This window comes from Copidosoma floridanum, unplaced genomic scaffold, assembly GCF_036245765.1.
Source record: "Copidosoma floridanum isolate Cflo_tuat_1 unplaced genomic scaffold, Cflo_Japanese_pri ptg000011l, whole genome shotgun sequence".
Lineage (NCBI taxonomy): Eukaryota > Metazoa > Arthropoda > Insecta > Hymenoptera > Encyrtidae > Copidosoma > Copidosoma floridanum.
This window is the reverse complement of record NW_028321888.1, coordinates 7,452,739-7,478,014: the sequence shown is the minus strand read 5'-3', so window position 1 is coordinate 7,478,014 and position 25,276 is coordinate 7,452,739. Positions and strand designations below refer to the sequence as shown.

Genomic DNA, 25,276 nt, shown 5'->3' with positions numbered 1-25,276 from the left:
AGTAATTTAATTTTAACATTTAATTTCAAACATAATAATTTTCCAAGAAATTGATTTGATCGACTTAAAGAAGTTAACGGCTTAAAAGAATTACGGGAATACTACACTGTTTGAAGCTGTACATAAAAGTTAGATTCTAGTAACAATTTTTAATATTATAATGTAGTTACATTTAATATTAACACACTGATACATACCATTTCGACTTGATAATTTCCAAAATTATCATTTTTTTCTTCTTTGATACTTTTGATACGCAGACGACACGAATCGCAAATTCTTTGTTGCAGTGTCTCAGCAGGAATTGACAAATTTAAGGTTCGAAGCTGGCTTTCGTGTACTTTTCACAAATTTGACACACTTTTTTTGGATGATTAATTTTTTTTAATGGATTAAAACATACATCAGTACGAACGTTTATAAATGATGATTTTTTTAACACTGTTTTAGACATTGTTGTATGTTTTCATCCACAACTTGCCTTTACTTTTTGCTGTACTCAAACAACGAAAGGCCAATTTCACTAAAAGAGAAAGAACAAGATGGTGCAAACTGTTGAAAGTAGTAAAATTCGAAATATTAGAAAGAAGCTATTAAGAAGCACGTGGATCACTGAATGCGTAAGCGAAAAACGGTCACTGCACAGCTGATTCACATAATAATAGTCTACTGCTTCTCCCTTCTACTGTCTCTTCTCCTTAAAATTGAATCCCTGTCAGTGCTGACAAAGCTACCAATAGTATTTACCAAACGCGTGGAAAATTTAAGGAACATAAGATAATATTTTCATTACTCAAAGTAATATTTAACATTAAAATTTTATACTATTTGATTCAAAATATTTTGTCGTTATTCATTTATTTATTTTTATTTATGTATTTTTTTTTTTTTTCCATCTTCTTGGCTAGTAAAATATGTTTTTTAATTGAAAAAATGAAAAAATTATTTGTATCTAAGAGATAATCGGTGTAAAACAAGAACATGAGCCGTAAAATGTGACCCACGTGTCGATGTGACGTACCACCCTAAATTAATTAATTTTTTTCTCACAGTTAAAATAACTTCTCTATCGTTTTAAAAGCGTTTTTGATAGAAAATTTGACGCAGAATACGATAAAAATAGTAAAAAGTTGATTCATGGGTGGTGCCACTGTTAAAAACCGATTGAAACATTTAAATTGTTAATAACAATTTGAATTTTTTGATAATTTGTTTGGCAAGTACTTTTTTCTTGAAAATTGTCTTTTTACCTTCAAAATAAAGAAAAATGAATTTCTTAGCTTAAATAGAACTGAAGTTATGAATTTTTGAAAAATAGGCTTCTATCGATAAATCATCAAATTCATAAATTTTTGATCTTGATTATTTTTAAAAATATCGAAAATAAAAAAAAATCCTCTTACTCGTATCTTTTTTTTTTGATATAGAACCTGTAAAAAAAGTTTCAGTTAAATCTAAAATGTGTCGGTCAATGTTTATCCAAATCTGTTCGGTTTGTAAAAGAACGTCCCATATATGTATGCCCTTTCTGTTTGTTACCCAATTGCTACACTTTAACACCCCTGAACGCGCCAGTCAACGTACCCAAGGAAGCTTACGAATATGTACCCGGTAGTATATAGTATCTGAGGTAGTGGACTTTATCTACCAGCAGCGATCCTTGGGATGCTAAACAATTAAACTTTGTTATTCCTAAATACACTAGTCAACATTCTTAAGGTAGTGCACTTATATCTCTCAGGGCCCTTTGTGTTTTCCAGCTACTACTCTTCAAGACATCTGAACGTACCAGTCAACCTCCCTGAGGCAGCTAACAAATATGTTTCCGGTAGACCCCTAATGTTGCTAAGTTACTAAACTTGAGTTTTTCTAGACATTCCAGTTAACGCATTTAAAGTAGTGGACTCATATCTACCGGCAGAGGTCCTAGGGATGCTTAGCAAATAACCTTTGTTACTCCTGAACACACCAGTTAAAGTTATTAAGGTAGCGCACTGACATTCGCTCTAAGTTTCTATCTACAGGGCCCATTGTGTTGTCCAGCCACTAAACTTAGATACTCCTGAAAACGATAGTATTATTAAAATTTAATAACAGTATTACTAAACGAATTTTTGTATTATAAGTTTATGTACGCTTATGATTGTGTATCCGTGATTCTGTAGTTTTGATTTCGAGTAACTCATATTCCTCAAATGTAATGAAGTAAATGGAAAAAGAAACATTTCTTCTATTTGAAAAAATTAGTTTTATTGAATCAGGAATCAAATAAATTTAAAAAAATCCTCAAGTATTTAACTATGGGATAAAGATGTCAGTAAGTAACATTAAGAAAAAAAACATTAGTTTTATAAGTACTTGAGAGGAGCTCAAATTAACAATAGTGCATTACTTCTTTTAATTATTTAAAAATAATTAAAAGCAAAAGAATAAAGAATTAAAACTTTACCACTTATATTGAAGTCACACTATGTATTGCCAATAATGCTCTTTTATCATTCATTTATATAGACATCGATATTCAATGCTTTGAGTACTTTCAATAAATATTAAAAAATATTCAGGTTATGTTCTGAATAAAATAATTTAAATTATTACGAATAAGCACATACAAGATTTTTCCCATTAAAAAAAGAATAGTTAGTATTAAAAATAATATTGAAATTGAGTTATTGATGAATTTTAAATAATTAATTTAATGTTAAAGACGATCAATGATATTAAACTAAGTATTAAAAAATTTAGAAAAACTTTAGATTTTTATTGAAGTGGTGCAATATCACTTACTCATAGAAATAAATTAGTTATTGAAGTCAAGTATTAAGGGTTAGGTAAAATGCGAAGAAACGGAAGTTTTCGAGAGTGCTGGCTAAGACCTGAAAGATTTGTAAGTCTTCGAGGATTGCTGTGGTAGCTTGGTAAAATGAGAAAAAATGGAGGTAAGAGGGGTCCCAGGGGGCACTGTATTTTTGGAAAAGTTTTTTTCACGAAATATGTATAAGAAACCGATCAAATTTCTGAGCGGGTGGTGGAGAAGGGGAGAAGACTTCAAGAGGGTCTTAAACAAACAATGATCCAAAGAAATAAACATACAAATTGAGTCAAACAGCAAATTGAAGACAAACAATTTTGTTTAAAGTTGAATATTTGTTTGTCAATTTTTTAAATGTAATTATATTGAGGTGGTTGACTACGTTTGGAGGGAGGTATGAGAGAGAGTTCCAACTTTGGGTCTTTTTCAGGTTAGATATATGTGCGCATGTTTCGTAATTTGATATTGAGTTGAACTTACACTTCAGCTTAATCATTAATTACTTTTTTTACATGTACTTGATCGACGTGATTGTTTTACATAATTATTTTGTGGGTATTAATTTACAGTTGATTATAGTTTTGTCCAAATCTTACTGTCAATTGTATTAAAATTTTTAAGTATAAAAGTCGCTTATGACTATCTCCTGTAAAAATGCATGTAAGATTCACCAAAATTTTTTCATCATTTTATCATTGCCCAAGCATCCAGAGCTGTTGAACGATTGAGTTAATTTATTTTATAGATTTTTAAAGCTCTGCACAAATTTTCCTTTAAAAGTGACTGTCAACTACTTAAGATAATTAACCTTCTTTAGTGTTTAAGAGTTTAAATAAAGTTTAGATACAAAAGTTACAGTAGGGGTTAGAGACACATGGGGATCGTTAGCTACCTCTTATGTGACCATTTCACCTTATCATTTAAACCTTGCTTCTCACCAAAATAACAAATCGATAGTAAGTAAAGAGTCAACTGTTTACGACTAACTAAAACTTTCTATTATTTTGATATTAATAATATTATGCAATATTAAAAAAAAATTGATTCATGAATTATTATATATTAGTGAATCAACTTTTCAGCTTTCTTTATATCACGTCATCATGTTTCAAGACTTTTTGAAACTTAGGCCATAGTAACATAGGGTGGATATAGTGAATTGCTTTTACTAATTTCTCATAATATGAACAAAGCGAGTTAGGTTTTTACTTTGTTGACCTCCGTTGGTACGCTTCGGCTCGTTCCACTTCATGTACAGGTGAAACTCTTTTTCCCAGCCAGAATGTCAGAGTGTAACTGCTTTTAAGGTAGTGGGGGAAATTTCTCCTCTGCCACTTTGACGTTCCGCTGGCTATTTTCACCCTATGCAACCACGGTTTTATGTGTATAATGACGAACGTATTTAAAGTCTAAGTATATAAATACACAGAGGGCACTCAGGCTCCAGGCTGATCATTACAATACAAGTACACCCAGCGGACGGTGATTCTTCTTCCAAGGAGATCATACTGGCGGTTAAAATGACAGTCAATCACGAATAGGTTGTTAGAGGTAGGTGGCAGCTTATGTAACATCACTGACCGTCTTTTACGTTACATTCGGATTATTTATAGATATGCAGTAAGTTACATTTTTTGAATATAAATTTAATTATTGTATGATAGTTAAAAGTAATGAAAAATTATACTAAATTATAATAATATAGTAGTGAACGAAATAAAAAATTTATTATATGCTAAAAAAAAAAATAAAAAAAAAATAAAGTGATGGCAAATTCAGCACAAAAACAAGTAGCAAAATCTAAAAAGATTAAAAATCTTAACATTTATTGTTGACAATTACGCAGGTGGGCAGAGTTTTGGGGGAGGGGACATACGCGAAGTAAAAGTAGACAAGAATACAAGAAATAACTTTATTGTTATCTAAGATATTCAAAGGTATCGAGTAGTTCAAGGAGCCGTAGGCTTTAACAACAAGAGCGTGTCTGTGTAGCTCGAATGGTCAAAAAAGAATGAATCAGCGCTAAGCAAAGTGAGGCGCTGCGACTGTATAAAGTTACACGGAAAAGACTGGTACGGCGGCTCACCACTGAGAAGACAGCGCGCGCTAACTAAGAAGGCGCGTTACTGTGCCAGTCTTTTTTCTGTGTATTAGTGGTGCTCTGTTTCTCTGGGAACCTTGCTTGCCTACCTCCCGTAGATAAATTCTAACTTTAAAGGTATCTTTAAAAAATACGATTGCGAAAACTTTTTACGTGAATAAACTCTTATATGAAGTTTAAAGCATGGAGCAACTTACGAACTAATTAATGATTTTTTACGTAAAAACGATTAACACAAACAGAGGTATAATAAGCCACTAATCGCAAAGTATGGTGATAATATGGTTTTAGATTCAGGTTTACCCGAAAATTACTAGAGGATTAAATGAAATATTATTCAAATAAAAAATAAAAAAATACTAGGCCGAACAATAATTAAAATATAACTGTGAGATTATTTCATAGTAAACTACGGTTTATTTAAAACGATATGACTTTCAGACACATTCTTGGTAAAGTACTAGCTTACGTTTTGACTATAGAATTTTAGAAACGTGCTCTACTACACACACGTTTTTACATAACATTACATTTGAATAATAGAGTTATTTAAGCAGTTGAGTACTAGACTACCTTTATTTAATTTGATACCTATTTGAAATTTTCTAACTTTTATAACATGTTCTGCACGCATGTATAATACACCTTATCGTACACGTATATTGAAAAATTTCGAAACAAAGGAAGCAGAGGAAAAGAATTAAACTTTTTGTCTTATGTTGTAGCTTAAATTGCTATCAAAAAAACGCTAAAATTATTGTATTAATAAAAGAATTACCCCTAAATACATTGATTAAACAATATAACCTAAACTACCTTTTAACATGAAACGTCTTGCAGAATTAGATATTAAACATATGCTTCATGGTACTCATACCTCACGGAGTCTATGTTTGAATGAGAATAATAACAAACATATAATAGAATTTCTTAAGCCCTTAACTGATACAACATCGTTAAAGAAAAATGATTTTCCCCAATATATGAGAACAAATAATATTTTAGACAGTTATTATTATGACACTAAAAATGAAGATACAATCCTAGTTGATATTTTAATGTTTGTGCCATATAACAAGTTTTTCGAATGAACTATTAGTGTCACATAAGTGTTTAATACTTTACATACATGCAAAGCAATAAATATACATACATACACACATGATATAGTGCTGATACAGAATGTGTAAAAATTCAAAGAGTCAACAGTTTAAGAAATAAAACGATAGACAAAATTGAAAATGATATTGATGACAAATATCTAAGTCCAATATAAGCAGTATGGGTATTGCAAGAGTTTCCAATTTGTGGTGGAAGTCACAACATGGTTAATGTAGCCGTACATCTCGAAAACAAGCAAAAATCAAAGAAGTGGTTTTATACTAATACATGCTCAACTTTGTGTTTTCAGTTGAACGTTGATAAAAAAAATGTTTAAAAACATATGGTAGCAAGCTAACAAAATTTTTTTATTGATAGTCCTGAAAAATCAGGACGAACTTCTTTTGTACGAAACATTAATTTATAACTTCATTTTTCATGTCATAGAACCTTTTGTTTACCTTAAAACTGAAACAGTAAAGAGAGTGGATTTTTAGGAAATGAATCTAGAAAAAAAAGATTAATACTGGAAGTTGATTTAATAATTTGGAATAAGGCCTCCATGATTCTAAAACAGCCTTTAAAACAGTCAACAGAATTTTGCGCGATCTATGGAATACAAAAATACATTCTGAAAATAAGTTAATTATTTTAGGTGGAGATTTTGTCAAATTCCTACTATCAAAAAAAATATAGGTTTTGGATAAAAAGTCATACTGATTTTTTATAACGAATACACTCATTACAACGTTTACTGTTACTTTATCATAATGTTAAAGTTTTAATCTTTATGTCGTTTAAAAAAAGTCATCGAACTAGAAAAATATACTAAATATACCAAAAAAATTAATTATCAAAATAACTTACACATTATAAAGACTTTTATACATTATTTTTATCATCATAAATTACTATAAGAGTTTTCTAATTGTCAAATTGGAAGTGATAGACGTATGGGGGTTGTGAGGGTCCACGAAAAATCGAGTGGAGCTGCCATGAGAGGCTTTTTGGGGTCTTGGGAGATGTGGGGTGAACCCCACTTAAATCACTTTAAAAAATAGTGTTGTATGTATGTATATATTTTTGAAATAATATACACTACTATCACTCTTTAGATATTAGCTTACCCTAAAATTTTCAATAATGCATTAATAATGTTATAGAGAAGTTGTACTATTTAGTTACAGATTTACTCAAATCACAGTCGATCCTCAAGTTAAAACACCTGGAGGCAAAGCTTACGATGTATTGTTTATCGGTACAGACAATGGAAAGGTAATTAAAGCTATCAACGCAGAGTCTGCAGACTCCCGAGATAAGGTCATCCCAGTAGTAATAGAAGAAATACAAGCTTTTCCTACGTCAGTGCCTGTCCGTGGAATAAAAGTTGTTAGGGCTGCCCAAGCTGGTGATGGTCTTGAAGATGGCCGGCTCGTTGTAATTGCTGACAGCCAAGTACAGGCACTAAGGTTACATCGCTGTTATAGTGATAGGATACTTTCGTGTGGTAAGTTTGTTTAAATTATTTTCTCATTTCTTACAGTTCATATTTATCAAGGAGGGCTTGAGATAAAAAAGACGTAAGTAATAAGGGTGATAAAAGATTATGGGTCCACGAAAGTTAAATGTCTGACTTAAAGATTAGATTGAAATTTTATCAGCATATGAACCATGGCTGTTAAATAGGAAAGATGTAGGTTTTCTTAGGTAAAATGGGAAGAGAGATTGAGAAAGTGAAAGAGATAAAAAGATAGGGGAAGAAAGAAAGAGAAAATGAGAAAATACTATGACCAAATTTAAGCTTAACAAATGAAGAGATTTTCTCTGATTGATTACTTTCCCAGCCACACCCATATCTATGTAATAGTTCGTAATTTTAAAACAAAGAACTGTCCCAAACATTATTACCTATAAAAGAAACCAGCCAGTTATCACGTTACTTCGGACAACGATAAACTGTATTCCCTTAACAATAACTTACTACTAACAAGACTCCACAAACCAAACCAGACATGTGTTCTGACTTTTCTGATGGTAATTACCTTATGAGCTTATATATGTGGTAATTTTCTTAGTATTTTAAGTACTGTTTCCAATAAAAAAGCTTCAGGAAAAAAAGTAACAAAAAAGAGCTAGGATTACGTACAAGCTAAAAATTGATGTATCTTTTGCTAAATAATGTCAAAATTTGTATTTGATATAATTTAATCTATATTATACTGTTTTATTCACACTGTTTTAAACTTATATTATAATCATTCAGTTTTTTTGCAAATTTCTTATATCAATAATAATATCTTAACTAAATAATAAGATTAAATTCTTAAGTTACTTTGGTTTTGAACTATTGCTGGTAAGTCCCACTGCATAGGCGTCTAAAAAAGAGCGGATGGGCTCGGGACTCAAAATAAAGTTAATTTTTTAATTTTTGAAGGGGTTTTAAAAAGCTTTTTATTTTCTTAAGCGTTTTAGTGTCTTGACGACTGAAATTGTTCTAAAAATTTTGCGATTTGTTTTACAAAACACACGTTTTTATTATTATTATCTTTCACAGTGTATCAAGGTATTCACTTAGAAATTTTTCTTTACATAATTTATCCTTTTTTGCCAAAATTTCCGAATCTCATTTCAAAAGTTTTTATAATACTTGACGTGCCTCTTTCTTGGGCCCATGAAGTTCTGATAGCATTTTAGAGGTCACTTTTCAAGCAATCTCGTAATCAAATCAAATTTTTGCTGTCCCAACAGTTACCTACCTTTGCTAAACGATCAAAAGCTTTTTTATATTATACCTTATTAAGAAGATCTCCACTTCATGTCGATAATTTTTGGAGTTATACTTATATAGGCACGTTATGCATAAGAGTAAATTAACGATTTCAAAATTTTGACCTTGAGAAAATATATGACGGAAGTAGGTTTTGCATGTTACGTCCCCCTTGCCCCACCACCCTAACCGACCACTCCACGCCGGTCTTCTTAACACCACATTACGCTACGCCACGCCAGCATAGCAGAGCATACATTTTGTATGTTATTTGATTCCTTTTTTTTGTTTAACTTATTCTAAAAAGAAAAAAAAAGTTTCCACGATACTTGAAACTGCGATCCCCCGCTCACGAAACGAGGCCCTTACCCACTCTTTTATGAGAGGTCCTAGTATAGAAAGTTCAATTAATTCTTGTTATGGTAGGATTTGCAACTTTTTTTTTAATGTAAATTTTCATGTCATGTTTATGAATTCATTTAATTTAATTTACAACTAACTTAACTCATTTAATAAGCTAATTTATTATGATAACTGATTTTTTTTAACTTAGAAATTAGTATGTCTTAGCAGAGTAGCTTTTCTATGTATTCATAAGTGTTTATTTATTTTTCTTTAATTTAATACTTTTAAAAGAAGGAAATAATTATATACACAATTATTTAATTTTTTTTTTTAACTTTAAAGAATTTTTTAAAACTTTTTTTTGTATTATATAATTACATTAATTAATTTTTGTTACCTTACATTCTTCAACAATTTTTACATGTATTACAATATTTACATTTTTACATTAAGGTGATTTTTTTACTCAAGGGCAGTCACTATAGTGAGCTGGGGGAAATTTTAGTAAAGTGAGAGGAGCGCAAGTATATGCAGCAACGCTGGAAATTATTTTTCTCATACGGATGTATACACATACACGCTTTTATGCATACTCGACCTCTCCTTTGTTGCATTATTTAAAAAAACAACTTGTGAATGAATTTGAAAATTTATCGGGCTTACTCAAAAGTAATATTTAACACATACAAAAATTGAGAGATTTGTACAGATCATATAAATATTGCAAGTAAAATTGAAAGATTTATCTCTAAAACTTGTATTTACTTGATTTTGGTGTTGACCTTGATTTATTGATGGAGGCTTATCGAATAGACTCTCCTTGTTAAAAAATTAAGACAAATCTCGTTTTTTAAGTACGAATAATTAAAGGCTAAAGCAGTAGAGTGGTGGACACGACCAGTTTTTTAAGTAAGCTTACCAGTATTTCATCCCAAGCAAGCTCTCTACTTAGTGCTGAAGAGTCTGATCTTTAATCAGACGTACCATAAAAAAGGTTTTCTAATTTTAACAGTATCATCCTGTGTAACATCAATGAGTCTCAGTCTGTGGACTCACATAACGATGTTTCTTTGGATAATAACGCGTGTGTTTCTGCTGCCCTTAATGTTTTAGCTGCATTTACTGATCTGAATTTCTCAAGAAGTTATGCTTCCAAATTAGGTTAATGTAATCCCTTTAAAAATAGTTTCTTACAAACCTTAAATGTTAAGTAAGTTTGATGTATTGAGTTCATATTTCGTAAGGAATTTCTAAATCTTTATACACACTGGCTATGAATAGTATTCTTCCTAATGAATCTGTAGCCTTAACAAGTTCTGAAATCAAGATATTAAAATGGTCAAGTTTTTTTTTTGCGCAGCATACATTTTGTGTGACATTCGTAGTATAATACTGTTTAGTACTCGTTTTTTAACAAAATCAAACTAAGTAATGTTGCCTTTTGCCCTAACATTTTTATATACTTTCTACATAGCAAGGCATGAATGTATTTGATGTAAAATTTGCATGAAATACCAGTCAAAAGTCAGTATTACTTAGTTTGATTTTTTTAAAGTACGAGTACTAAACAGTATTATACTACGAATGTCATACTAAATATATGCTGCGCAAAAAAAAAACTTGACCGTTTTTATATCTTGATTTCAGAATTTTTTAAGGCTACAGATTCATTAGGAAGAATACTATTCATAGCCAGTGTGTATGAAGGTTCAGAAATTCCTTCCGAAATATGAACCCAAAACATCAAACTTACCAAACATTTAAGGTTTGTAAAAAACTATTTTTAAAGGGATATCATAACTTTTCAGCAAAACACCATTTTGAAATGTTTAATTTAAAAAACTTAATAGTGTTAAATGCTGCTCATATTAGAAAGTACTGGATAAAAACGAAGTCTGTTAAACATAGCTACGGTGATCTACAACAGTCTCACTAAATTTCTACTAAAATTTGCTCATTTAAAGATGTTTCAAGTATATTAAAATGCAGTTAATTCTTAGAAACAGTTTCTTGATTCACCAAATAAAATAAATTGTCTTTAAAAATACAGTTTCAGGATTTTTATTCAAGATGCTCTTTTCTTTTTCTTTTTTTTTTTTAAACTTTTTTATCATATTATTCTTAGCAATTTTTCTTTAAGCTTACAACATATTCAATTACTTCTTCCAAAAAATTTCTTAGATAAAATACTTAGTAATTATAAACATCAATGATCCTAAATTTGTCATTTATTAAACTACCTTTAATCATTATTTTTTTTTTATGAAATGATAAAATCCAAACATTTTAAATTACAGTTATTTAATACCTGAGGTTTTCTCACAGTAAAAAGTTATTTATTACAAAAATACGTACGAAAATCGTAAAAGTGGTATTTAAGTAACTAAAAGAATTGATTTTATTAAATCATTTTCTATTTTACTAGTACTTAAAAAATTGATTATTAATGTATGATTATTTACCATCCAAATTGCTAAATCAAATAAGGCTTAGGTTTACAGCTTGTTATTTAGGGCTTTCTGGAAAATTATTAGAGTTCCCAATCTAATCGATCAGATTATGTTAATACTGTTACAGCTGTGTAACACGATTTATTTTCAATTGCCAAAAAAAGTATACTTAAAAAATAATGAAATTTATTACTAGTAATTATTTAATTTCAAATTTTAATTTAGATACTGAGATTAATGTGTTCGCAGTTAAGGCACACGAAATTCAGGATTAGGATAAATAGGATATTGAAGTACTCTTGATATTAACATTTTTTTTTGTTTTCAAAATTTTCCCACGGTAGGTGTCCTACCTTACCAACAGCTCATCTTGTCAGTCGTTTTTTGAATGGCTGGGTACATTTTACATGCTTACAAGTGCGCACATATACATTTGACCTCGAATTGCCACATAATTCTCATTATTTGTATTATTAATCATTTAGGGGATGATTTTACCATGAAAGAGTCATTTCCACCACCTCCCTCTTCTGAGGAATCGTGGCGTCTATGTAAACACTGCATGCTATCATCTACTCTCCCAACACTGCATGCTATCATCTACTGTGAATTTGTCAAATTAGGAAGTACCTGTAGCTAATATCACACTGTTGGCAGCTCTGTTTGATTTTAAGAACACGCCTATTCCAACTATACACAGAAAAAATTTGGCTTGCAGCTAACTTAACGATAAGACCATTTCTCGGACACTGAGCCTGAAAAAATCTTGTTTTAACCATTTCGAGATACACATGTCTCGTTTTCGTTGTTCTAACGACTTTTTGACCTATATTTTTTCGTAAAGTTGTGGACTAGGATTAAAGAGGCTTAATTAAACCAAAAGACATCAGGCATACCGGAAAAAATACTTATTTTTTAGTATTTGAAAATTCGAGTATGCAAATCTGAAGTAAATAGTAGCGTGGTTGCTGAGGCTTCGTCTGCTTTTTTAAACTTACCTCGTCACGCTCCCACGCGACTTGATCCGAATGTAAAATGTCTTATAATTATTAAGTTAGCTTCAAGCGATGATGCTATACATGTTCTAAGAGACTGGCACAGACTGCGGATATCTCAGTTTCCACTGACTTGACACCAACCTATCGCAAGTATTTCAATAATTTTCTTCTTAAATGTCAAGGACTAAATTTTGATCAACCTGGTAGAAACCTCTTGATCATTTATATCAATGAAATGCCAAAGATCGTCAATGTCAATTAGAAGTCCATGACTTAAGCCAGGACGTCCGTAACTGTGTTTGTTTGACATTGACTGTAGTGAACTGTATTGTGGTTTGCGTAACTAAGCTTTAACAGCTTGCGACAGTGATTTTGGATAGGGTCAGTGGATAATTGCCCTTCGTGCACCCAAAAGTACACGAAGTAGCGGTAACAAAAAAGGACACGAACCTTTAATTATGTGAGAAAGTAACAAACTATTCATTTATAGACTATAATACAAATGCTTAAGTGCAGCTGAATATAAAAGATGTCGATCGTTGAGCCTCCTTAAATATTACTAAATGTGTACAGTAAGTTGCTTTAATTGTGTGCACTGTAGCGTGGGCGACTATTTAAATTTCAATTTTTATGTCACAATGAGAGTAAGACCTTAGGGGTAAGCGTCGCTCTCAATATTATTATTGTTTATTGGTTATTTTATGAGTTGTTAGTAGTGATGTAAATAAAATATATTCATAACAAGAAAAAACCTTTTGGTAAAAAACCTGTTTTATTGTTCGTGTTAATATACAAGAATGTGATACAGTCGTTAATAATAACCGATACAGCGATCGTTCTTGTGAGTATGTATGTGAATATGTGTATGTTACATGAGGTGAAAATGTACCTTAAAGTCGTGAGCTTCAAAAGCTTCCCAAGGGGGAGAGTCTGGTTATGCGAGCTGGCGCTCGGCTTTCTCGGGTCTGCTGGCCAGGCAGGACCGCATTTTCGTCGCCACGAAATAATTTGAGTCTCGCGGGGAGACGATGTTGAAGTGTAGTGAGCACCCTCGTTTGATCTCGTTGGGAGACTTTAGAAACTTTTTCGTTGATGACGATGAGACGTCGAAGGAAAAATTTTAACGATCCAAAGCTCTAGGTTAGATTGCTAATATCGTGACACGTCCGTTCTGTTCCAAAGCCCCAAGAAAAGTGAAGTTTAACGCGCAAAAAATCAAAAGTCTCGCAAGCCACCGATAGTTGTTTTTTATAAGTGGTATATGATGATGAAGAAAATAAGACGCGCGTTTTGTTAAACATTTGCCGATCTTCAAAATTCGAACATTTATACTGACCTATGAAACATACTCCCCCACGTTTGCGAAACAATAGGATGAGCAAAGTGATGTGTAATATTGATTTGGGTAAATGTAAATGTCTGTTAAGTATTCTTAAAATTAAACAAACATGAGCACAAGATTTCTTGGAAATAATTTAGACTCTAGTTATAATTCATTGAGTAATTACAAAATTAGGAGAGAACAATGCAAATGACTGTTAAAAGTGCAAAAAAAACGCGAATAACAAATTTATACAGTGATGCATTAATAAATTAATGTTTTTATGATAGAGACTTTGGAAAAAGAAGTTGAATGAAAAACAATTTCTTTATGGAACGCTACGTTCTTCTTCTGGCAAAGGACAAAGGTGCGTGATATTTCGCTTGTATATGCCGTTAATCGTTTTCACTGAAGCCACTCGCACCACGCCATCCTCTCCAGGGTGAATCCCAACGACTACGCCCAGCCTCCAATTAGCGCAAGGAATATTTTTTTCCATTAAAAGGACGACGGAGTCCATCTTAATTTCTCCCTTTTCTCCCTGCCACTTTTGTCTCTTCTGAAGCTCGCTTAAATATTCAATATGCCATCTTTTCCAAAAATCCTCTCTAGCTCTGGATATGAAATTCCAAGAGGACGAACGATTATCTAAAATGCCGTCAAAATCGTTAGTAGGCAATAGGAAAATGGGTCTCCCTATTAATAAATGGGCAGGAGTAAGTGCTAAAGGATTGTTGGGATCTGGAGATAGTGTACATATGGGCCGAGAATTCAAAATACCTTCAATTTTGGCCGCTAAGGTGTTATATTCCTCATACGTTAGTAATTTATTACCAATGACACGATTTAAATGATGTTTAAAAAGTTTTACCGTCGATTCCCAAATCCCACCGAAATGAGGGGACAAAGGGGGAATAAAATGCCAGATAATGTTTTTTTGAACTACGTAGTCATGAATATTACGTTTCAAATCATCAGATTTCAAAAAGTCATAGAGACTTTTTAATTGGTTGTTCGCTCCAACGTAGTTTGTTCCATTGTCGGAAAAGACGTGGGAAGGAATTCCTCGACGGGCTATAAAACGTCTAAAACCGCCGAGAAACCCTTCGGTCGTGAGATCGGTAATGATTTCAATATGTACGGCTTTGTAGCTCATACAAATAAATACACAACCATAGGCCTTTACTTTACTGCGATTTCGATGTTTTTTCTCATTTATAAAGACTGGACCGAAAAAATCAGTGCCGACTTTGCTGAACGCCAGTGCCGCGTTAACTCGAGACTCAGGCAAATCGCCCATCTTGGCCTGAATTAATTTAGGTTTATGACGGAGACAAGTAACGCAACCCTGCACTATCCTGCGCACCTGATTTTTTCCGTCCGAGATCCAATATATGTGGCTGAGAAAACTCAACGTAGATTAGATACCTAAATGTCCGTTTGACGCTTGTATTTTTCGAATGATCAGATCGACTATTTGATGTTTCGACGGTAAGAGTATCGGATATTTGTGATCGTCTGAGACGGAGGAGTTCTGCAACCGTCCACCTACACGTAAAAGACCGTCTGAATTAATAAAAGGATTAAAATACTTCAAACGTTCTTCTTTCCCGTCTTTTAGTAAATTTATCTCCGTTGAAAACCGCTCTGATTGTATGAGTCGTAATATTGTTTTTTCTGCCCCCAGCTTTTCTTCCACATCGATCGCGTCTTACCGCGAAACTTACGATTTAAATTTTGAAAACGCAGACATCGTGCCACGAATCTGGTTAAACGATAAAAGTCGGAAAATCTTAAAAACAAATCGTAGCGGGTCATGGTCGTTAAACAAATGCTACGTGTAGGAGAAATAGGCGATGCAATAATAACGCTCTCGGGCCAAAATGATTCGTGTTGAACGAGCCATTTTGGACCAGAAAGCCAGGTTGAATTGCGCAAAAATTCTGAAGGTGTTTGACCGCGAGACAGAGCATCGGCAGGATTATCAGCCTATCGCACGTGCCGCCACTCTACTCCGCCAACAAGTGTTTGAATTTCCCCAATTCGATTAGCATCAAAAACATCGAGATCACGAGGCGATTTTCTAAGCTTGTGGAAAACGATGGTAGAATCGCACCAGAAAATGGCGCTTTGAATAGGAAACTCAAACGCTTCACAGCTCTCTCTGTAGAGTCTTGCAAGGAGTACCGCGACGCAGAGTTCCAAACGCGGGATGGTAAAGGAACCTTCAATAGGTGCTACGCGTGATTTTGGCGCATGCCGATCTAACCAAGACTTTACCGGACGTATCTACCGATCTGACGTATAGACAAACGCCATAACCTAATTTGCTAGCGTCGCAGAAACCGATGATATCTACGCGGTCATACTTATCGATAACTATTTTTCGCTCGACTCTGAAATTTTGTATTAGCCCGATTTGATTAGCGAAAGTAGTCCATGACGTATGCAATTCGTGGGGAACCGATTCGTCTCAACCAATCTACGTGCGCCAACATTTTTGCATAATAACTTTTGCTCCAAACACTACTGGGCCTAATAATCCTAACGGGTCAAAAATTTTAGCGATTTCTGAAAGTATGAATCGCTTTGTAATTTTTTGAAGAGAATTTACCGGTTTCACTGAAAATATAAACACATTGTATTTTGAGCTCCAAGCAATTCCAAGAGTTTTTGTGTCTGAAGTAGAATTTTGATTTTGATCCTCGTGAGAAACTTTTTCATCCTCGCTATTGAATGCATTAGTTTCGTTAGAAATCCATTTTCTGATATCAAAACCAGTGAGAGTCAGTAAACCGGTGACTTGCTCACGTATCATGCGTATTTCTTCGACAGAATTTGTACCAGTTATAAGGTCGTCAGCGTAAAAATGATGCTTTAAAATCGATTGAGCCAAAGGAAATTTCGTTCCTTTATCGTCTGATAATTTTTGCACTGTACGAATAGATAAAAAAGCCGCGGAGGCGTTACAGAAAGTTACGGTGTTCATTTCAAAGGGTTTAATCTGCCCGTCCTTATTGTACCAAAATATACATTGGTATTTTCGATCGCGAGAGTCTACTAATATCTGTCGATACATTTGCGTGATGTCAGCTGTAATAACGTGAACGTATGTTCGAAATCTAAGTAGATGATGAAAAAGTTTTTCCTGAATTGTCGGACCTACCATAAGCACGTCGTTTAGTGAAACCCCCTTATCAGTTTTACTTGAAGCGTTGAATACGGCTCGTACTTTGGTAGTTGTGCTAGATGGTTTGAACACCGGATGCTGCGGCATAAAATAACTGACCTCACTTTCGTTTTTAACAACCGACATATGCCCCTGGTCAATTTAATCTTGCATTACTCGAAAATATTCAGTCTTAAGTTCGGGATTTTAATTTAATCGTCGTTCGAGTGAATAAAATTGCCTTAAAGCAGTAGTTTTTGAGTTGCCTAAATATTCCGACCCCGCGCGAAAAGGCAAACGAAGTTCGTACCGCCTATTAGCTTCTCGAGTCGTATTTTAAATATAATGGGCTTCGAATAAAGACTCCTCAGCTTTCTTCACATCTTTTTTGCGAGGAACATCTTTTACCTCCCAGAATCCATTCGAAATTCGGGATAGATCTTCAAGCTGTTTTTTCTGTACATAATCGGTTTTTAAAACAGTATAATTACAAGTTTAGGGTTGTTTAATACACTTGTTATGTAATCCTTCTGCAATAATCCAACCTAGCAACGACTTCTACGCATAAATATCACACAGATTAGGAGTAAGCTTCATTTGTCCGATAGAAGACAAAGATAGAGTAATGCCCGAGCTGATTAATAAATCAACACAATGTGGCATGTGAAATTGTGGATCCGCAAGTTGCATACCACTCGGTAGCTTGACTCAATCACGAGGAAATTTTTTTGATGGCACCAATCCAGCAATTTGCGGAATAATTAAACATGTAAGATTTTTAGAAAAATTATTATAAACGGATTTAATTTTGATTTTTACGCATTGACGACACTTTGTATTTAATTCATTTATCGCTCCTATCGTTACAGAACAGTTTTCTAAAGGTAGACTTAAAGAGTTGGTTAATTTAGTTGATATTAAATTTACGGTCGCACAAGTGTCAAGTAGCGCGCGAGCTCCAATAAAATTGCTTTGTGCATTTAGAACGAACAACACAGCAGTAGTTATGAGCTGAGATCGCGCATTACTCGCATCGGTATTCAACACTTTCTCTGCTAGTCAATCATTACGCTTCGGGGTAAGTTTATCATTAGAGAGAGCGATCGAGGTAGTAGCTGCGTTCGACATCGCGTTAGTTTGAAAATCATTGTGCAATGATGTACGATGTTTTTTGTTACATTTTTTACAAGAGCTAGAGGAGCAAGCCCCTGCATAAGAACGATGACAATAAAAGCACAATCTTTTTTCTTTTACGAGGGATCATCGTTGATTAACATTGAGTTTGTTGAATGAGGGGCATCTAAAAAGATGATGTTCGGAACCGCAACAAACGCAAGAGCTTTTTAAGCTTGTAGTTAAAGCGCGAGCGTCCACTTCTTTGCGTTGAATCTTTCTCGTATGAAAATTTGTTTGCTCGAACACGCGCTTTTGCCCATGATCAGAATTTTTAGATGTGGATTCTATGACGCCAATCCGGAAAGCTTATTCGCGAATATACCTAAGAAACTTTTTTAAATCCGGAAGCTCATCGAGGGTCAAAGATTCCTCCCATCTATTGCGAGCGGAAGCAGGGAGAGCCCTTTCAATTACTCGAATAAGCTGACGCGTCCTCCCATCAATTTTTAACGCGTCTAAAGCGGTGAGATGCTGCTCTTCTGTGTCTGCTAGAGCCAATATACCGGTAGAAGTAGCCTTTTGTAAATGCGTTAGGTCGATGAGGGCATCCAGATGCTTGGAAACTAGTACGCGCTTTCTCTCGTAAGAGTTGGAAAGAAGCTTCCAAGCCTTTGGGTAATTTTCTGCTGACAAGGATAAGGGACCAATTTTAGTGAGAGCTTCACTACGCATTGCGCTTTTAAAAAAGTCAATTTTGTAACATCGTCAATATCTGTGCGAGAACTTATTATTGATTTGAAAGCATTTTTAAAAGAAAGCCAGCCATCGACATTTTCGTTAAATAAAGGTATCTCAGTTACCGGAAGCTTTGGAAGCTTAGGCTTTTCAGCAAAGGTTGAATTAGCTAGCGCGGCAAAGGAAGGGTCAACCGGAGGAGGAGGCCGCAGTGCCTGAAGCCGACTGGCGACCTGGAAAAACCCTTCTCGCCAGCCTGCCAACTCACCAAGACGATCGTGATCTGGCTCCAATGATGCCAATTCATCATGATAGTCTTCGTATTTTCTCAACGCATCTGTTAAAAGCTCTAGACGTAGAGCAGCATCACTCACGGAAACCAACTCGTTATCAAGCGTGGTTTTGGTCTTCAGCAGCTGATTGTTGAATGAAACCCCTTTTTGCAAAATAAGTGCGACGCGCTTTGCTTGAGCCATCTTCGCGAACAAAAGTTATTGAACGCTAGGTTATATTATTAGGAACACTAATGACGCGAGTGGCGCAATGTACAAATGACTAGTAAGGGCACAAGGTTAGGATACCGAACAAAATTTTCAGACGGACACAAAAGTACAGGAAAAAATGGCAATGCGAGAAAGGATATACTTATAGGGATAAAGGACTTATCTCCTCTTAAGGTCATTGTTGGAAGCTGTGCTGAAGGATAGCGAGGCGATCCACCGCTGGAGGAAAGGAGTGGCGTGGTGCGTGGTGTTGGCGAGTGAATATGACGGTGTTGATCGCAGGATATCTCGAGTCCGCGAGACTGATAGGCGATAATGTTGTTGAGCCGCTTTAGTGCGCGACGAATTGTGACCGAAACACCGATATCCTCAGCTTGTGTTGTGGCTCATACCTAAAAAAATGTAGCGTGGGTGACTATTTAAATTTCAATTTTTATGTCGCAATGAGAGTAAGACCTTAGGGGTAAGCGTCGCTCTTAATATTATTATTGTTTATTGGTTATTTTATGAGTTGTTAGTAGTGATGTTAATAAAAGATATTTATTACAGGAAAAAACCTTTCGGTAAAAAATCTGTTTTATTGTTCGTGTTAATATACAAGAATGTGATACAGTCGTCAATAATAACCGATACAGCGATCGCTTTTGTGAGTATGTATGTGAATATGTGTATGTTGCATGAGGTGAAAATGTCCCTTGAAGTCGTGAGCTTCAAAAGCTTTCCAAGGGGGTAAGTCTGGTTATGCGAGCTGGCGCTCGGCTTTCTCGGGTCTGCTTGCCAGGCAGGACCGCATTTTTGTTGCCACGAAATAATTTGAGTCTCGCGGGGAGACGATGTTGAAGTGTAGTGAGCACCCTCGTTTGATCTCGTTGGGAGATGGTAGAAACTTTTTCGTCGATGACGATGAGACGTCGAAGGAAAAAATATAACGATCCAAAGCTCTTGGTTAGATTGCTAATATTGTGACACGTCCGTTCTGTTCCAAAGCCCTAAGGAAGTGAAGTTTAACGCGCAAAAAACAAAAAGTCTCGCAAGCCACCGTTAGTTACTTTTTAATTAGCGATATATGATGATGAAGAAAATAAGACGCGCGTTTTGTTAAACATTTGCCGATCTTCAAAATTCGAACATTTATACTGACCTATGAAACAGCGCTGTAGGCAGACTGATACGAAACTATTTCACAGAGCAGCGCATAACCAGAGATATGCATGTGTATCAAGAGAATCAAATAAATGTGTATGTTTAATACAAGGCAATATAAGAATTAAAAAGGGAGCTTGAGAAAAGATAAACATTGCTTTTCACGTTGTCGAAAGTCTTTGATTACGTTTTGCATAGTATTGTTCGCAGAACACGTAACTGAAATAAAGACACAAAGACAATAATGTCAGGATCAGTAATAAAAATTTTGAAGTGTATAGTAAAATGAATAAATGTGACTAAAATAAACTGGAATTCTATACAGCGTAGCCCAAAAATTAAAATGTGACTCCAATAGATTACCAATTATCTTTTTTTATCAAAACGTTCGAAGCTTTATAAATAAATAAGACTAGCCCAAGAATAGTATCTCAACATTAAGGGCATCTTTAAACGTTAAAGTTTTCACAGAAACGTGGATTTAGGAAGACACCACTGACAGTGAACTTTGCTTTCTACACTACAACATTTTAAGACAATAATGTGCTCTTTTGAACAAGAACTTCTTCCAGAAGAAGTGTTGTCCTAATTACTACTTAGAAACACCTGAAAACATCCAGATTAACATGAGTTTGGTGTCAGTGCCTCTGAATAGCTGTTCATTGTCAGCCAGATTCGCAATAACCACATACTTTTGGCATATCTTACGTACCTCATAAACAACGAGCTAATGGCAATACGTATATAAACATCTGGTCATAACTCAGGTGCACCAATAGCTAATTAACACGATGCTTGTGTAAAAGAATGCCTTTTCTGAGCCCACGGGCGATGACGAATAAAAAAAAAGACTATATCTATTATTTACACATGTGGTAGATAATTTTTTCCTTTAACATTCTAACTCAAATGTGGCCGGCCTTAGTGCTTTTAATTAATCTAATATTCTTTGGAGTTCAAAAACTCCTTTTGAATTCAGCAAACTGAGCTGCATTGCAAAGTAGATTGAAAATGATGCCTCAATCATTAGCGAATGTCTCTCAACCTATGAACTTTAACAGTGTTATCTATTAAATATACACAAATTTAATTGATAAAATCGACACCTTAGATTTCTTGCTAACGAATATTAATCTTATATGTTTTCTCGTCAGACTTTCTTGGAAACATTTACAAGCATCCCCCTCCTGCATTCTTTGAATCATTCTACATTAATCTATAAGGAAGCCGGAACTATTCTACTCAACTCAAATTTACACGGGTTCACTACACTGAGCCTAATAGTGAATAAAGTTCGCTGTATTGGTCACAACTGATACATGACATGATATCAATTTTAATAATAGTGCTTTTTATTTAAGTCTTTACAATGCAATTGTAAACTTAGCACCTATCATTAGACGTGCCAGACTTAAGTTTTCTAGATGGTTCAGTCAGAAATTAGAATACCTTATTTCTACTCATGTGCTCATAGAGTTTAAAAGTCATTTCGATGCATGCCAGACTTCATTGAGTTCAAACGGTTAAGAGCTCTTTTCATTTGCAGGTCTAAACGGTGTTTCAACGATTTTGTAACCAATGTTGAAAATCATTTTTAAACCCTAAGTTGTTATTTTTGTATACTCAAAATCTCAGAAGATCTCATAGATTTCCAGGGACTATGCACTTCTATGATTCAACAAATTATACTTTAAGTGAGACTGCCATGTTTTCACAGCTAATTTGAGCCAATATCATGGTTGTAACTTGGTTTCTGTTGTTCCCCCTGACCGTAACTCTAAAGAAGTACTATCAAAACTAGTAATTTCGTCTTCTGGCAATTGATCTGCTATTTATGAGTCTAAATTTAGTATGACTTGTAAACCAAACTACTTATCTCCTATTTTTATTAAAAATACAAATGTTTCCTTTTTTTTTATCACCACTCCTACTCTTTCACACATCGTTAAACACTGGAATTTTTCCTGCTACGTGGAAAATTTCGTACACAACACCAATGCACAGCTCCGGTGATCGTTGAGACGTTAAAAACTAGAGGCCTATCTCTATTTTATCCTCTATAGCACAACGTATGGATGCAATTGTTGCAAAGAATTTGGCTGACTCCTTATTAATATTATTTATAGTAGAACAACATGCCTTTGCTCCCTATAAGTCTACTTTAACTAATCTCCTTCTATTCTCTGACTTTTCTGCTTCCAATTTAAGCAACGGCAAAAAAGTTGACACAGTTTATCTTGACTTCTCATCGCTATTTGGTTTGAGTAATGACAATAGATTACTCAGTTAACTCATTTAGATATTACTACATATTATTTTGTTTTTCTACCTTCAAAACCAATTTAATTTATGAAAACAGGAAGTCCATTTATAATTTAAAAAGATTAAAATCAACTAAGAATTTGCTAAAGAAGCATGATAAATTCTAACTCGTATTGTAAGTTCAAATGCGTTTGCCAAACTTAACAAACATTTTTTATAAAATTGCACGCAGTTAAAATTTATCTTACTAATACATAAAGCAAAGTCGGTAAAACCAGTGTAATCGCTGACCACGAAAACTACTAAACTGATTTTGCTGAAATTCTGCATACAGATTCTTGATAACTCCGAGATGGTATCCAAATAGTTTTTTTCTTAAAAAAGTTAATAATAATAGCGATAAACAAGCTCAAAGTTTCGGTAAAATAAGCAATCTCTGAGATTTAGTTCAGTAGAATACGTTAGGTGGTGTTGAGGTAAAATTAAAGTCACCCGCAATCAAAGAAAGTAAAGAGTGGATAGAACATGCCCCATCGAGTTGTTGATTGTTATAGTCGTTCATCGGCAGTACGCCAAGCACAAAGTTGTTAGTTGCGCAACAGGGCATCCCGGCTACCTATGACACTTTTATTTCATGGGTAAGCGAAATAAATCGGTTTTTACCCCGGATCACCAAGATAACCGAGTAACACGGAATAACAGGCGTTCGGAACGTCAACGTCTCCGGTAGAATACCAGGAAATATTTCTAGCCAGAGCACAACCTGCTCCAGCGCTTCAGAGCTTTGTAGCCATTCAACCATCCGACCTGGTGCTGTCAGAGAATTTTCTACTTTATATCCAAGCCAGGGAAGACAGCACTGAAGAGTACGGGAAGCCACAACGGCTTCTTTCTAAGTGGTCATCCCAACGGCATATCCACAGAAAGGGTATTCTGTAGGCCCACTTTCCCGACTAACGATGAGTGATTGGTTATCCGGGTAACGACTCGAAGACGAGATATTCTTTGGTCAGCCGCGTACCTCCTTTCATCACGGTCTCCGTACACAGAGATTTCAAGGGTAAGAGTCAAGCTACCTGCAGCCAGCTCTTCATCATTAAGAATAATAATAATGAATAGCAAGCTTCACCACTGGCCCTTTTCAGGAACCATTATAAGTATTAACGTTCCCTACTTAACCATCTATCTCATCAGTTCTTGTAAAGGCCCGTAAGTTAAAGCTACCTTGCCCACAAGTACATGTTAACTACCATTTCTGGAAACGATTTGTCGACTAAAAGGCTATGTAAAGCCGGCCACTACTGAACCAAGTCAGTCATTCACTGGTCAACGTCATGAGCGGAGTTGTTTGTTGCAAGGCTGAGAAACTAGGAATCACCGATCCTCTCCAAGATCTGCGCTGGAAGAACCTAACAGCTATGAAGAAAAAATAAGCTTGAGCCAACGGGACAGTCTCCAATGTGCAAGCATCATGAACCAATCTTTCCACCTTAGATCACTAAAACAACTGAGTCTGCAAAAAAAGAAGGTGCTTCACAAGCTTTAGATACCAACGTATTCGATATTGTACCAGGAGACATTTGAAAAGAGTTCTACAACTAGCTCTAAAGCTTCAAACGTTGTAGTTCTCCTCCCGATCAGTGTGGTGCTACAATAACACGACGGGGGGCCGCTAATCAAATTATAAAGTATGTTTTACTTTTAAAAACACTATCCAAAAGCATCACATAAGACACCTTTAGTAACAGCATATTGTGAAATTATTCTTCCACGTTTGGATACATTTAAAAATTGGAGTTATGTGTAAATTGCAAATATTCACCAGAAAACATACTGTATAACACACTTAAATAAACATAATTCTCATTTAAGTAAGCCTATGATTTCCTATAGAAGACTGAAGCTAGAGTAATAACTATCTTAAAAATCCAGATCACAAATTGAGTAAGCTATCTTTTTTACAACACCATTGGTAGAGACTGCCCAATAAATCAAAATCACAGCAGCTTCATTCCTTGCTGTACAGTCAAAGATTAACACAGCAATTTATGTCACGTGCAAATGCAATGGTGAGAAGCAATTATATAAATATTTTTTGTAAATAATCAAGTATCTTTAAGAATTAAATGTTACCAAAGGTTCACTCATTAATCACTAGCCCCCCCCTTTCCGGCTTCGCCCTAGACTTTTAAAATGGAACACCGTACCGTGTTGACGTGTAATGGTAATCGTTTTCAGCTAAAAATTTTACATTATTACTGACACATCTCAGAACAAAAATTTTCTTATTAAATATATATTTGTTCGAAATCCCTACAGCTTATTTGGTTAAATAATAAGCTGTAAAATCTGAAAAAAATATCATTGTGCTGTAAAGTACCGTGCACTTCTTATGCCATAAAATAATCGTTGCTCCTAAAGGGCCGTTGATTTGCAGTTTCTTCCGTGTAATC

General features: G+C 34.4%; 1 protein-coding gene across 1 annotated transcript in view; it reads left to right on the top strand.

Moving 5' to 3' along the window:
• The window catches only part of Sema1a (semaphorin 1a), a 610,859-nt gene that overhangs the window by 419,135 nt on the left and 166,448 nt on the right, over positions 1-25,276 (top strand). The window contains exon 8 of the mRNA XM_089589929.1: positions 7,196-7,521. Coding sequence (XP_089446055.1) covers positions 7,196-7,521 — 326 coding nt within the window. The remainder of the gene's footprint in view (positions 1-7,195; positions 7,522-25,276) is intronic.